Genomic DNA, 15,389 nt, shown 5'->3' on the forward strand with positions numbered 1-15,389 from the left:
GGTAACCGTGTAACAAGAGGTCGTGCAAAAGGGGCTCAAGAGTCGCGAAACCATGAAGGGTGGAAGCATGAGCGACGAGTCCGCGAGTAGGGTGTGACGTAGTCGTATTGTGAGCCAAGAGAGAGCCTCGCTAGAAAAAGAGAAAAAGAAAGAGACGAAGAAAAAGGGAAAAGCAGACCGTCGTCGCAGAAGAGGCGTCGTCTTCTTCTCCGAATAAATCTGTTCGTTCCAAAACTTGGAAACCGAAGAGCGGACGATCGATCGCGGAACGTCTGCCGGTCGGTTTGGCCAGGGTAATCGTCCGACGGGGATATTTAGCGCGGGGGAATCGTTTTATCAGGCCAGGGAATCCGTCCGGCTCGACGCACAGCGGAGCTCACGGTTTCGAAAAACCTGGCAGTAATACGAAACATGAAAATTCAAGAATTCATGATTATCCATTGGCAAATTGCAGCGACGGAAATGCTCTTGATTGATAAATTCAGTATCGATCGAGTTCCAAATTGAAACTCAAAGTTTCAATTGTTCTTATTAAGAAAAACAAAATTAATTATTTTGTCTGTTTTATTATAGTTTTGTATGAGTATACTTTGACTGTGAGTCGATTTACCAAAAGAACGGAGCTGTATAATTGATGCCAGGTTTTCGGGGATCCGACCTCACTGTGCGACGCGACGGTTCGAAAAAATATGTGCATATCCTCGTTGCCGTGTGTTCGACCGTTGTCGCTATTAGGTGCGCGGGCGCTCGCGCTTGCGCTTCCATCGATTCGGCTCGTCGTTTGTCTCCCGTCGCTCGGCTTTTTTCCCTCGTTTCCTTGAGCTTTTCTTCCCGATTCTTCCCCGACCACGGCACCCCGCCCGACCGCCGCGTATTATGCAATGAAAAGATACCGCGATGCCCGTTGAATATATCCGCGAATCGTCCTCGAGTCGTTCGGAAACTCGATCGACGCTCCCGTTGCTCCTCTTCTCGTGGCGTGTTCGCCGCTCCGCCGTCTCTCTGTGCCTTTTGTATCCTTTTTTCTCCCCTGTAAATACGTGCAAACACTCGATAACGAACGGCTGGTTGGCTGGCTGGATGGCTGGTTGCCGGCTGGCTGGCTGGCTGGCTGGCTGGCTGACTGGCTGGCTGGCTGGCTGACTGGCTGGCTCGGCTGACTGGCTGGCTGACTGGTGTATTACTCTTTCTACCGGGGAGTAAACCATGCAACGACGAGTCGAGTGTATAAAGTCGAAACGGGAGACAATACTCTTTTGTGCGGAGCCAAAGTCGCGTGCCGTAGGAATATTGCAAGACCGCGTGAGCGCAAAGATCCGCGGATAAGGAACTCTTGCGGCCAGGATGAGACGTCGTTGATGTTCCTTCTCCCTTCTTTCTCCTTCTCCTTTCGTCGCGCTCTTGGCCGCGGCGATTTCTTCTCGAATCGGGTGCCGCGATCGGGACACGTTCCCTCTCAGGAACTGCCGAGATTCGGGCAGGGTAGATTCTGTCGACGCATCGTAATTAGAGTCACGTACGAGTCCTCGAGGACACGGCTCGAGAGCCAAAGGAGTCGAGGACAGTCGACAGACGCGGGTCGCAGACGGTCGAACACGCTCACAGCCGGTCGTGTACCCTCGCTCCTGCTCCAAATACCCTGTCATTTTACCTAGCAGTCGTTCCGATCCCCCAACGATACTACCGAGCTCGGAAACTAACAAACGCACATGCTCTCAGAGTAAGGTCGCGTATATTCAACAAATATTTTAGTTTGTGGCATCGTGTCGGCCACATCGGATTATTCAACTTTTCTTTAAGACATTCGAAGGATCTCTAAAAATAATAGAGACATTCGCGGTGGAAATTACGGATGATCGGATGGAGAAGTCTGTTTGGAAGTTCATCGATCTGCGATAATTAATCAGGAACAAATCCTTTCGAGCCGTGTGATAGTTCCAGTTTTACTATAAGGAACAAATAGAAAATGGGATAAATGCTTCCATGGATCACTCGAGAGAGTGTCGAACGGCGAAATGGAAAATGGTGCCAACATTATGGCGACAACGGTTTCCCAAGCCTATTGGTAGCGTTTAAATTCTCGACGTGGACGATTTTTCGGCGCGTTTGGGAGCAAAGTCGCGGACAAAGAGCCTTTTGAACGGCAACCGGCGATGCGAGCGTGCGTGTGGCAGCCGCCAGCAGCGACGGTCGCAGCGCCGCGATCGGATGTCGTCGGGCCTGCTCGGCTGTTCCCGGCGCGGCGACTATCGGAAGAGTGGCGCGCGACGCGTCAGTTACCGACGAGGCATCGTCGCGCAAGCATCGTTGTCGAGCGAGACTCGGGAAGCGCGACCTTGGGTTTTCGTGAAAACCAGTAGCAGTAAAGCAAAGTTCGGATCAAGGGATCGACGCGATCCGTCAGCCTTGACAGTTCTCGATCCTTTGGGCCCGTGGGGGACGGGCGCGGACGCGTGTCAGTGCGGAGTTACGTGGTGGCGTCGCGTCGCGTCGGTTCGTTCAGTGATTTGTTTTGACATGTGTGTGTTCTGCCATATTGGATTATCTCATCGTGCCTCGAGGGCTGCGGGAGCACGAGTTTCGCATTGAAAAGGTATGTGTCTCGTAACTTTCGTATCGTCGGCCGTCTCTCCTCTCGCTGCTGACGGTTCAGTCTACTCCGTGATCGTGAAAACTCGTTGGAAATCCGAGTTCGTTCGGGCCGATCGATGCTGGGAACGCGTCGCCGCGATTCGGCCTCGGTTCGATTCGATTCGATGCGATGCGAAAGCACGCAATGCGTAGGCCAGTCCACTGTCCCGTGTCTTGAGTCTTGGAGCCGGATTAATCCGTCACGAAATGGCTGTCGCGGCCGGACCGCGGAATCGAGGCCGCGAGTCTTGAATCGCGAGTCCGCGAGTGATCGCGAAACGGATCGGTATTGCGCGCGATAGCGTTGCCTAGCGTCGCGTCGCACGGCGTCGCGGTCGCACAGCGTCGGCTCGTGTCGCGTCGCGTCCGGTAAGGCCGCGATTCGCGGACTCGCGCTCGATTCTCGCTCCGTTGCCTCGAGATGCAGCCGACATCTTTTCCTCGGAATTCTCTCGTTGGTTCGAACGGTCTCTTCCCTTAGAATTCGCTTCCGGTTTCCGTGTTTTCCCGATCGATCGTTGTGCCAGCAAAGTCGTCGGGGCGACGCCAACGAACCTCGCAAAGTCCACCGTTTTACGCTGCTCTCGCTCTCTTTACGATGCTAACGGCGAACGGAAAAAGAGAGAGAGAGAGAGAGAATGAGAGCGGCGCGGAGAGGAGAGAGGTAGCACGCGGCTGGCTCACGCCTCGCAGCGGTGCATTTTGCTTTAAAAGCGGAAAGAGCCTTGTGACAGCGAAACTACTCGGCTGAATATCATCAAATTTTAATCCTTAAGTGGGCTTTCAGTACGAGCCTCGCCGTTCCAACAACTCGAATAATGTATTCGACACTGGAGCTGTCGAGCGCTAAAAGTGGCTCGTTCTTATTGGCTCCGTTTATTCGTGCGGACAGTGCGGACGTTTCTAGTATAATACGTGCCGTGGATCGAGAGCGAGCCTCGGCCCTCTCCGTCGCTTTGAAACGCGACGGTTGCGAAATAAGAAATGCGCGAGATATTTTAGTTAAACGATTCTCGCTAGAACAAGGCCGTCGAGGATCATGACAGTCCACTCGAGGATTAAGAACAACACGTGGACAAACACAAGCGTTCGCACGGTAAATAAAAGTACATAGCTATAGGGTGGCTTTTTAACGATGCACTAAAGCGAAGTCGTAGTCGGCGCTCGGCGTCGTAGGTAGTAATAATTAACACTTTAACTACCGGCAGTTACTCTGCACTCTGTTCGTTTAAACGAAGGACGCGAGGTTCTTTTCGTTTGACCGAGATAGATAGCAATTCCACCGGGTTATCTCGGCCGATATAACCCAATAATCTCCCTCGAGTCTGCGATTCCTGCCGATCGATAGATTCTTTCGATCGCGGCGGTCGTTCACGGGCTTCCGGTGGCCGGGGAGTGTTTACGATACGGCACAGGACGCGATACGTACTTAAGCGCAACAGCGATATCGTTTGCGATAGCAGCCTCGCGTTTCCAGGCTCGCGCGAAAGCCGCCTTCGTTTTTTGGTCCAACCGTGAATCGTCCGCTCGTTTACCTCGCGGCGGCCGGGCCATTCAATTACGGGGACAGATTACTCGGAAAAATGGGGTTCTCGCAGCGCCGTCAATCTACGGGATTTTTATTCCTTTATTCCCGGATCCGAGTTCGGATATCGAGGCGTTCCGACTGCTCCGATTTCCGGCTAATAAAAGCCTCGATCGAGGGTGTATTCCAGGTTGGAAAAAGCGCGTTTATTTCCGTAGAGAAACGTCGCTCGTCGATCACCGTTCGTCGGCTGGCCGGCGGCGCGGCGCGGTTGCCTCGCTCTTCCGAAATCGGTTTTCCCGCCACGGGAACCGGAACACGGCTAATAATACGCGGCCAGTTCGAATAAATCCGTGGCGTTCCAGAACGGAACGAGAGAGCCGCGCTGAAAAAATATCGCGCCGGCATTGAACGTGACCCGTTTCACTCCGCGCGGCGAGTTATTCTCGGGCGTATCGGGTGCAGTCGCTCGTTCTTTCGCATCCCCCTCGTGTTTCGCAACCGGCGACCGGCGCTCTTTCCATCGGCTCTCGATCCCGGATCAGCGCGGCTCGACTCGATCCTCTCCAACCCTTTGCAATTTCGCGTCGAGCCGCGATCTCTGCCCCCCCCCTCGAAGCTCCCGCCGCGGGACGCCACCGGAAAAACCGAGTTTTCTCTCTTTTGTCTCCGCGGATACGACCAACTTTCTCCATGGAGACACTGTCTTCTCTAAATTGCACTCGTTTCGATCTCGGACGCTTCTCATTGTTATACTTCAGCGAGTCGTTTCATTCGGTGTCCAAGAGGTATGCTTCTCTCATGCAAAGCAGTGCCGATTAGACTAGTCCAGAGTTCGGTGAAAAGTAATCCGATCGATGGTTAACAATTGTAACCAGTCAGATTGCGGGTATACTTTAAAATAATTGTATAGTTATCGTACAATTATTACAATCTCATTCGGAATATATAAAATTATTTAGACCAGTGCAATGTAACAAGATCTTTTGCAATTCTGTTCGAAGCAGCTTTACGACTACGATAAATATGAAATAAGAGATACGAAACCTTTGATTTAATGTTAATAGAACAGCCATAGAAACTAGTCTCACACTAAAGACAAAAGTATGTTATTTTATAAGGACAGCGTTGCTTTAGTTCCGCGACAAGGTCGCATTCATTTAATCCTGGTACAACGAGTCGAGCATTACGTTTAATCAGCTTATTAGTTCCGATTGCGTTGCCGAATCGAGACGACTAACGAGCGTGTCGATAGGCCCTCGGACCGATCGTTTCGAAAGAGAATTATGCCCCCGAGGGTTAATCCGTGGGATTTCGTTCTGATTGCAGAGGAAAGCTTTCGAGGCCGCGATGGATCCTACGAGCAGAGCCTTGTGGATCAGTTAAGGTAAGGGACGGTGCCGCGTGGGCGCCGGTCGCGTCTTGTCGCGTCGGCACGCGCGAGCACGCGTGGGCGTTCGTTCCAGCGCTAGCGATCCCGAGCGAACCGGGCGAGCAAGCGAAGCGAATCGCGCGCGTTTCGAGCCGCGCGCGGCCGCATGATTGGGTCATTGGGTCAGTCAGAGGAAGCGCCGGAGCAAGGGAAGCGTTTTGGTCCGAGCATCGGTTAATTTTAGAAGGAATTCGCCTTTTGTCGGTCCGGTACCCCACGTTGCTCCGCCACGCGATCTCCGCTCCTCTCGTCTGTCGATCTTCTCCGGGTGCTTCTTCGATCCGATCTTGAATGTTCAACTGCTAGATCTACAATACGGCTAGCATCTAGTTATTAATGCTAGTTATAAGCAGATCTTTGCGGATAGTTTGCCCGCATTGATTGTTACCAGCTAGAGTTGGATATCGATTTATTCTTCGTACCATTTCGATCGTAGATAGCTTTCAATCGAGCCGTAGATCTTTTGATGTAATCTTTATACAACAAAGTAGAGTTGGACATTGATTTATTCTTTGCATCGCTTAGATAGTAGGCAGCTGTTAGTCAGACTGCACAATTTGTCTGCTTAATTTGTTTGCTTAATCCGTCTGCATAATGTGTGTACACAATTTGTTTGCATAATTCGTTCGCGTAGTCTCATCTGTATCGTTAATCTGCAACGTTTGCAACGCGATCGAGTTAGACGTTGATCGATTTCTTCTTTGTACTATTTCGTTAGCAGACGTCGTTCAATCAGGCCGCAGGTCGATCGAATCTACGGCCGGTGGAATTCGGACAAAATCACTGGACCGAATTTTTACCGCGCGCCGTCTCGATCACGACGATCCCACCGATCGTTTCGCGATCGCCCGAGCAAGGGAGGAGGCGAAAACGAAATTACGAAACACGGATGTTGCACGGTCCTGATCTTGCTCTCGCGTCTGATCACGCTCTTGTTCGTTCGCTGGAACGACCGATGTGGGAACGCCGTGCCCCGTATTCCTGCAATCTCTCTTCGTGAACGCTCTTCGAGATCCGCGGCGCCGCTTCTCGATAACTGCCCCGTCCGTCGCTCGTTCCCCGTCGGGCACGAATTTTCTTTTCCCGCGACGGCCACGCGCGTTTTCTTTACCTTTTTCCACGCCGCGCGGAAGGAACGTTCGTTCGGCAGAGTGACTTTTAGTTATTCGCGATTGCGTTGCGACGGACTTCGAACGCTGACGCAATGCTTCCTGATTCGTGAAAGAGAACCGGGAAGAGAACGCGTTCGATTTATACGAGGTGTTATGTCAGGGATTGGGGAAATCTCGTGTTTGTCCTGATGGAACCACTTTGAAACGGTTCCCAAGAATCGTCTAGGGGTGGCCGATGGATATTGATTTATAGCGACAACTACACAGATCTTTATGCGGAAACAAAAAGAAGTCTCCGCCACGATTGCAATGGTCCGTAATATGTCGTTCCTAAATAAATAATATCCGCAGTCTGCTGCTGGTAATGCTCGTTTCGAAGTGGCCACTTTCACGAGACAATTCGACAACATTGCTAGCCAAGGCCGCAGAAGTTCAACAGCGTCTTCGGCACCTCTGTCTAACCGCGAGACAAAAGACCCCGAAGCTGCTCGTTTTGGACTGGTTCCAGCGTTAGGCAGAGACTCTCTCTCGAGAATCGCGGCTCGGTCTCGTCTCGCCAGCAATCGGAACGCAATCGTCGCGAGTCGGAAGGCGGGACGCGGTGGGCGCGGCGCGACGCGCTTGTTACGCCAGCCGATGCGTATCCGAGCTTCCGATCCTCGGACTTTTCAGATTCATCCTGTTTTCCACGGTCACGCCGCGCCGCCGCCCCGCGCCCCCTCCGGCGAGCTCCGCTTCCTTTTCGTTCCGTACTTTCTCCGGCGCGGCGTAAGGTTCTTAGTTGTTACGTAACGTCACGGTTCGACGGCTTCGTCGGCGAGAGAGCGTCGAGCGTGTGCATCGTATCTCTCGGATCGTAGGTATCTAGGGCGGAAATTCGTCGCCGGTCGAGAAGAACGCTCGCCTGGAAACTTCGCGAGACAACCCTATCCGTTCCTCGTTTCGTTTCGACTCGATCGCCTCTGGTTTCGAGCGCGCGACTCTCGCGTCGAGTCTTAGCCAGCTTATGAAACTGCTGTACCGACTTAAAAAAATTCCACACTAAGGAAGTTGCTACGCGGTAGCTTAGAAAGGCGCCAAGTTGCCCGGAAAGCTGCCGGACTAACTTAACACTAGAAAGACGGGAGCTTGATGCCGGGAAAATGACTGCTTTCGGCAATATAGGTATAACACACATATATATACCGGAAATGAAGGAGGGGGGGAGGGGGGCAACAACAATGATTAATAAACGCATTTATATGTTGCAGAAAAAGTCACAAAATTATAAGAAGCTGTGTCATTATTTACATAATTATTTTTCAAATTGAAAAGCAGTCAAAATGACTTAGGCAATCTAGTGTTAAGAGTGTCACACTAGTTTAGGTGGTTCTGGCGGTCTCTTGGAAAGGTGCTAAGTAGCTCGAGAAGCTAGTGGAACGACTTAGAAAAGCGTTGTCTAGCTCAAAAAAGTGCTACAGTAGCTTAGGAAACAGCCACGCCAGTCCAAAAAGGTGTCGAATTCCTCGGGAAGCTGCTGCACTCGCTTAAAAGTGTTACCACTAGCTTCGACAGTTCCTGGACTCGGTCGGAAAGGTGATACACTAGCTTAGGAAGGTTTTCCACTACCACGCGGAAACCGACGTACCAGCCTGGGAAGGTGTTGAACTAGCTTAGAAAGGTGTTGCACTGGCTTCGAAAGGTGCTAGTCGAGAAAGGTCCTGGAATTAAGAAGCGAGTTTGCAACACCGTGTGGATTCGCTTGGAGGAAAATAGAAGGACCGAGTATGCTATTCGTCCAGCCGGAGTCGCGTTTTCGATGATTGCGCGAGGGTGGAATCGGGGGTGGGTTGGTCACCGTCGCGGACGAGTCAGCGTCGGTCAAAGCGAGAACCGCGGTAGAGACGAATCGCCGGCGGAGCGGAGCAGACAGGGTTTCCAGCGATCGTTGCCCGCGGAAAACAAAAGAAAAGTGTCGGTTCGACGGTGAAAGAAAGAGTGGGAAGGTATTCCCGCGTTTCGGTCTGTTTATGGGCAGAGGCCCCGACGTAAACGCACCCTTATCGATCGCGGTGCGCCGCGGCAGACCTGTGCGAGCAGATTTTCAAACGCTCTTCTCGGTTATTCGGTCCGTCGGGTTTGCGCAGAGACGCGGGTTTTCCTTCGAGTGCGCGAGAGCCTCGAGCCCAGTCGAAGGCCGGATATAGGACATAGGACGGCCGACCAGCGAATTTATTCGTTTGCACGTCCCTCCGTCAGCCTGCCGTTACCTGTCGTCGGCCGTTAGCCGTTGCATCGGTGCATCGACACGCCTCGACGCGCCGTATTCTCTTCTCTCTTCCCTTCCCCCTCCCCTTTCTCTCTTTCTCCGCACGTCCCTTTCTCCCCTAGACAGCCTCTTTCTCCGACTGCACACGTCCATCCATCCCATTCATCCCTTCGGTTGTTATCCGATCGATGTAATTCCTGGCGCACTCGAGGCGAACCGTTTCGAACGCGTCCGCAAAGGTCAACGGTTACTCCATCGATTCCTCGACTCTTCCATCTCTCGCCGTCTTCGTCTTTTCTCTTCACCCTGTCTTCCTTTTGAAACATCGCCGGCATCGTTTGATTTCGCGTCGGCAGTTTCATTTACTTCGATCTAAAAAAAATAAATAAATAAAAAAAAATAAAAAATAATAAATAAATAATAATAGATAAATCGTCGATTCGACGCCGTGCTCTCGAAACTAGTCCCCGCGATTTTTCAACTGTAACGTGGTGCAGCGCGGCGACGCGATGCTTCGCGAACATACTATAGCAACGTAGAGCGTAAAAAGATTAGAGCCTAGTAAAAAACTTGACGCATTATTTATTTACTCGTGTACCGGCCACGGCTGGCATACTAAACGCATCGAGCGATCTATTACAAGTTGGCAAGTTTTTACGCGAGACAAGACTCGAGGAATCGTCCACCCTATCTCGTTGCAAGTGGAAGCGGGGGGACCGGGTGGTTCTGGCTCGATCTCCGCACAATTTCGCTGAAACGAGATTCCGCAGGTTTCCATCTTCAATATTCGCGGAAAAATCGAAGGCTCGAGGTCGTCGGGCGCCCCTTTAAGCTGCGCGGCTCGCTGGAAAACGGATCGGAGATCGTTCTCGTCTGCGGCAGAAGTGCAAGGTTAGGCTGCATCGTCGACGGACAGACGGATCTATCGCGGATGGATGGACGGATGGAGCTGAAGAGAGATAGAGAGAGAGAGAGAGAGAGAGACGGAGAGAGAATCGTGGTTTGAGGTTGGTCTCGTGAAATATGCATTCCGCAATCACGTCCCTCGAATAGAAAAGGTCAGAACCGGGGATGCAAGGTTCGAGAAGGAGAGGCGCAGAAGTGGGAGATCGGGAGAGAGGGGGGGGGGAGAGAGGAGAAGAAGGAGGATAGAGGGAGCTTCCGTGCAGAATCAGAAGCGCGAACACGAGCGGATAGCGTGATGGATAGCTCGGCGGATATCGCGTTGACTAGCGAGGGTGGTCGAAACGCGACGAAAGAGAAAAAGCGAGAGACCGAAAGGAGGGAAAGGCGTCTTTTTGCACCGGTTTTTTGAATACGGTGTTCGGTCCTGCAGGGTTTTCGCGACTCTTTGTTATTACTTTATAATTACTCTCGAAGGACCCCTAATGTTCGCTTAACACTAGATTTACGGAGTAATAAAAGCAGCCGTTTTATATTTGTTTATGAAAGTAACGATTTATTCCAATCGTTAATGCAATCGATAACTAAATAAATATAAATAATTATAGTAAATATAATCGACAAATAAGAAATAAATGTATCCTTGAAATCTGAATAATAGTACGTTAACGAATCAGTGATCCGTCATTTTGACGGATTCCGTAAATCTAGTGTTAACCCTTAGTAGCCTGATTTACGAAAGTGATTTTTTTTAAATATTACTGTGTTTGCTTGAGGGTCTAGATGAAGGGAAAAATAGCTAAAAAAATCACAATATTTATTTAGAAAAAAATGCCTGAAGGAATGCCTGAAGTATCAAAATTGATACTCACAAAAATAGCACTAGTTTCTTCAAGTAAAACATGCACTCGCAAAAAATAATTATATCATAGCGAAAATAATATATTCACTTACCTCAAAAGTATTTATATTCTTCAGAAAAAGAAAATATATCAAATTTGTATTCAACAAAACTTTTAGTAAAATGTGTTTACTTGTTCACTTTGCCGCGCAAGTAATATGTCATAGATAAAATAAAACAATAATGACATTAGATTTTTTTTTTTAATTTCGTTGGAAAGAATATTATACAACAGTAAAATACGTACAGCCAACCTATAAAAAAAAACTAATAGTAATGTGAACATTCGGTTTAAAAGATTTGTATCAAAATTGAAACTCTAGGTTATTAAGGGTTAAGAAAGATCTATCAATATATAGAAATGACGGCAAATGAAAGCACAGATGAAATTCAATTTGTCCCCGTACTAACAGAGAATTTACGAAGCGTCAGTTCGACGAAATGACGACTAAGCTTGGGAACGAAAATGGACGTCTCATCGGACTGATTTATTAACGGGAGCAGCTTATTTATTAATGGACCGATTATCGACGACTATAAAAGCGCGTCGCGAGCATCGAATAATCGCATCCTCTCTTCCCGAGCGGTTCATTTTCGTTTCCAAGCGGCGGGACGAGGCGAGAGCACCGATTGTAGAGCAGACGCATCAGTCGTGGCAACGTTAAGGAGATTTATAGAAATTTCGCATCGGTAATGGACAAAGTTTCGATAGATTACTCGAATACCATTAACTTTTGTTATCCACTTCGCAATGGGATCACAAAACCATTCGAGCATCATTGCGATGAAAGAAAAAATAACAAAAACAAATAAAAAAAAATAACAGAAACTGCGGCCAGTTTCGCAAACTCCTCGTCGCCGGCAACGTTTCGCGATACAAGAGAATCTAGACTAGTCCCACTTGTGACGTTCGACTTTCGTCGTTTTCGATCGAGCACCGTGCACCGCGATGCGCTGCGTCCGCGGAAAACGTTCATATCTCGCGACCTCCTCGATCTCTCGGTATCTCGATCATCGGGTTTTCCGGTTGGAATCAGCGAGAAGAGAGAAAGAGTGAAAGAGAGAGAGAGAGAGAGAGGGAGGGAGAGGGTAGAAAGTTTGAGGGACAAATGAAAAGTACATAGAAGGCCGCGTTTTCTGCTGAGCAAGTCTCAGCGAGGACACAGGGACAGAAGGGACACGGGGATGACGATGGCGACGGGGACGAAGGGGGGGGAGAGCTTAGGGACAGAGAGAGGCTGAAAGTAGCGGGAACGGGGGGATGAGGGAGCTGTCGGGTTCCTCTCGAGCATCGGGTAAGCGTAGTTGAAGGGATTCTGCCGGGGAAAAACGCGAGCGAGTCTCGAGTGGCAGCACTTTGCTGAAATATGCACGATCTAGCCGAAGTTAGCGGTACTATGGCGCTGCTTACATAATAAGTGTAAACGTCGGTCTCGAGAGAAAGACAGAGAGAGAGAGAGAGAGGGGGAGAGAGAGCCAGATAGATAGATAGCTAGATAGTATGGGTTGGAAGAGAGGACGCGATCGAATCCGGCGCGATATGGCCTCGCGTCGGACCTTGTTATCGCGCTGCGTCTTCGGGGGTTGCACCGGGTCGAAGCGGGTTGCAACGAGACTCATAGAGACTCTTCGCATGTTTCAGGCCAGGGCCGGTCGATGCCTGATGGCGTGGTTTGGAACGCAACGCTGGAGAAATCCTGCTCCAGAGTAAGTAGATTAATCCCGGAAAAAGAACAACGGAGCCGGCCACGCCTGTTTCTCGCTTCTCCTCGCTCCTCCACGCTTCTCCTCGCCTCGCCTAGCCTAGCCCAGCCCATTGCTTTGCTTGTTTTCGCGCGTGTCGAGGGATACCTTGCGGTTCGCCTCGTGATCCGATCCGATCGAATCCTGTCCGATCTAAGCTATGTTCCGCGGCCCGCAAAAATCAGCAGTCTTCTAGATCGATCTCTCGGGCCAAGCGTCTACGGCCTCTCTTTCCGGCGGCTCTGGTGCCTCCACGATCAAAGACCGTCTCGCCTCGACTGGGATGCTTCGCCGCACCGATTCCTCGGAATATTCCGATTATGAATAATCGAGCGGCAATTCCACGGCGGCACGCTCTTCTAAGCAAGATCTCTCCCGTCAACCGTGCCCCGCCTGTGCCACCCGCCTGTGTCTTCCCGATTTTAGGCAACCGCATCTCCCTTTGCAAGCTTCTTTGAATTTCGCGAGACTGCACTTTTTCACGCCCCGCTGACTTCATCCGGCTTCCAGCGGCGCAATTGTACACCGAGCCGCTGGGTTTTCGATAGTTTTCGGAACCGTGCTATTATCGAAGTCGAGAATAACTTCTTCGAGTTCCTCTGCAACGACTGCTCTCTTTCGCTACGCTTTCTTTATCATCGCTATTGTCTTATTAGCAGCATGCACACCGCTGCGCTTCTAACTAACATTACATATAAGAAATTTACACGAACCGACGACGGAGTCGACGATCTTTCAGATATAGGTTTGCCTGGGAAAGCTCTTCTCGAGATATCAAAGTGGAGATATTTCTGTCGGCGTTCGTCGAGAGAAAAGTGCAGCAATTTGAACGGGTTAGAGAAACGTGTACGAGAAGCGTTGAGATTTCCCTCGGAACTCTCGAGGCTTCACCTTCGAATTCGCCAAAGGCTGGTCTTGAACGCTGCGCGGATTTAATATAGACTCGATCGATACCAAAACGCGGCGAAGTACTCCAATTTCAAACGTTTTTCAGGACCCGGAATTTCGTCGCAACTCGAGGCTGCTTTAAATTCAGCGAGCGCCGCTCTTTAACACCGTGCAGGTTTAATTTCGAAGCCGAAGCTTCCGATCGATGGAATAGGGTAGTGGAGAGTCGGTCACTGTAGGCCAACCGATTGGCTATGCCTTTGGTGGATTTTCAATGAATAATTTACCTTATATTTATCGAATAAAAGATATTCAACTTCCAAAAGATATTATTCTATTCGTAATTTTATAGACGGAAGTGTTCGAACGTCCTATTTGATAAGTGTAAAGCAGGGCTTCTTAAACTTTTGTCATTCACGACCCCATTTATGATTGCGAGTTTCTTGACGACCCCATACAAATATAAAAGAAAAATAAATTAATATTTTTTCATGATTTATTTATTAGGTAACAACAACAAATTTATTAGGTAACATCAACAAATGCGCGTGTCTAGACGCTGCAAGTCCACTGTATTCCGCCAACTCTAGTTATAAAATGGTATATATAAATATTTGACATTAAAATCTCTCTAATGTTATAAAATGGTATATATAAATATTTGACATTAAAATCTCTCGCGTCCGCAGAATTTTGCTACGCGACCCCATTCGGGGTCGCAACCCATAGTTTAAGAAGCGCTGGTGTAAAGTAAATTATGCTCAAAACGAGAGCAAAGTCGTAGTAAATTCAAGTAAATTTCCACTAGCCCGGTAGAACGAAGCGCAACAGTTTCAACGTTTCATCGAATCGAAAACTTCGGCGAAAAGGCTGCTGCTCGATGCAGAATTCAATCGATCCCGAACGAATGCGAAACTACAATACCGTTTCCCTCGACTTCGGAGTTTCCGTCGACCGAGCATCCTAATAAACAAACCGGCTTCCTCCGCCGCGGCACGGCAGATCTCGAGCCGCGGAAGCCCAGCCAGCCGAATTCGATCGATTCGTCAAAAATCGCTGGAAGCGAGAGAGCGCCGTCGGACTGGAAGTTGCTCGCTCGCGGCGGTCCTTTCTCGTCTGGATTTACAGATCGGTGTCTGAGGATCTATGACGCGGAAACTCGGTTTCACGTCGGTTTTCCAAGGGGCTCGAGTCGAATGTCTCCCGCGAGCCGGTTCGAAGACGAAACGCGATACCTTTCGGCGAAAGAAAGGAGCCTCGATCGGTCGCGTTGCGCGGCCATACGGATTAATTATCAGTTGTCGGACCCTCTCTCCCTCTCCCTCTCTCTCTCGCTCTCTCTTTCTCTCGTGGCGAATCGAGAAAACGAGAATGGGAATGGGTACGGGAATGGAAATGAGAATGGTTCGATAGGTATAGGTCGGGCACACAGGTGTATGGCTGCGTTCCGGGTACAGATATGGGTACGGATAAGAGGAACAGAGGAGGTGGGGATGGCAGAGGGTAACGCCGGTATCGGGCAGCAGACCAATTAACTACTTAGGACGGCTTTCATCGGCTCGACAATCGGACGGATCGATTCGGGGTGAATAACTTTTCTAGCTGGCGCTGCTCTCTCTCTCTCTTTTACTCTCTCTCTCTCTCCCCCTCTCGGTCTGTCTCTCTGTTTTTCTCTCTTTCTCTGCGTACCATTCGAGGATGCTGCGTTGCGTAGAACCTACGACCGAGACGGGTAAGCTTTCCGCTCTTCGGATCCTTTTCATGGGCTCTGTTGTCCGCTCTAACCCCAGTCTCTCCTCGCCCTTATCCCGGGAGAACGATCCTTTCGTTTCGAGAACCGCGAGGAGAACCCTGAACCATCGATCGAGGACCTCCGTTATCCAACGTTAGAATCTAGGAACGGTTTCTCGATCGACGCCCGCCGAGTTTCGAATTTGCATACAGGCGAACAGGTGACGGCTAGACCGTGGATTTATGCGCGAAGCGCGAGCCCGCTTTGTCTATCG

General features: G+C 50.0%; 1 protein-coding gene across 1 annotated transcript in view; it reads left to right on the top strand.

Annotated features, from left to right (window-relative positions):
* Positions 1-2,289: 2,289 nt before the first annotated feature.
* LOC144473303 (uncharacterized) overlaps positions 2,290-15,389 on the top strand; it is a 38,000-nt gene continuing 24,900 nt past the window's right edge. The window contains exons 1-3 of the mRNA XM_078187075.1: positions 2,290-2,593; positions 5,486-5,543; positions 12,395-12,459. Coding sequence (XP_078043201.1) covers positions 12,416-12,459 — 44 coding nt within the window. The 5' untranslated portion in view covers positions 2,290-2,593; positions 5,486-5,543; positions 12,395-12,415. The remainder of the gene's footprint in view (positions 2,594-5,485; positions 5,544-12,394; positions 12,460-15,389) is intronic.

This window comes from Augochlora pura, chromosome 7 (genome assembly GCF_028453695.1).
Source record: "Augochlora pura isolate Apur16 chromosome 7, APUR_v2.2.1, whole genome shotgun sequence".
Classification (NCBI taxonomy): domain Eukaryota; kingdom Metazoa; phylum Arthropoda; class Insecta; order Hymenoptera; family Halictidae; genus Augochlora; species Augochlora pura.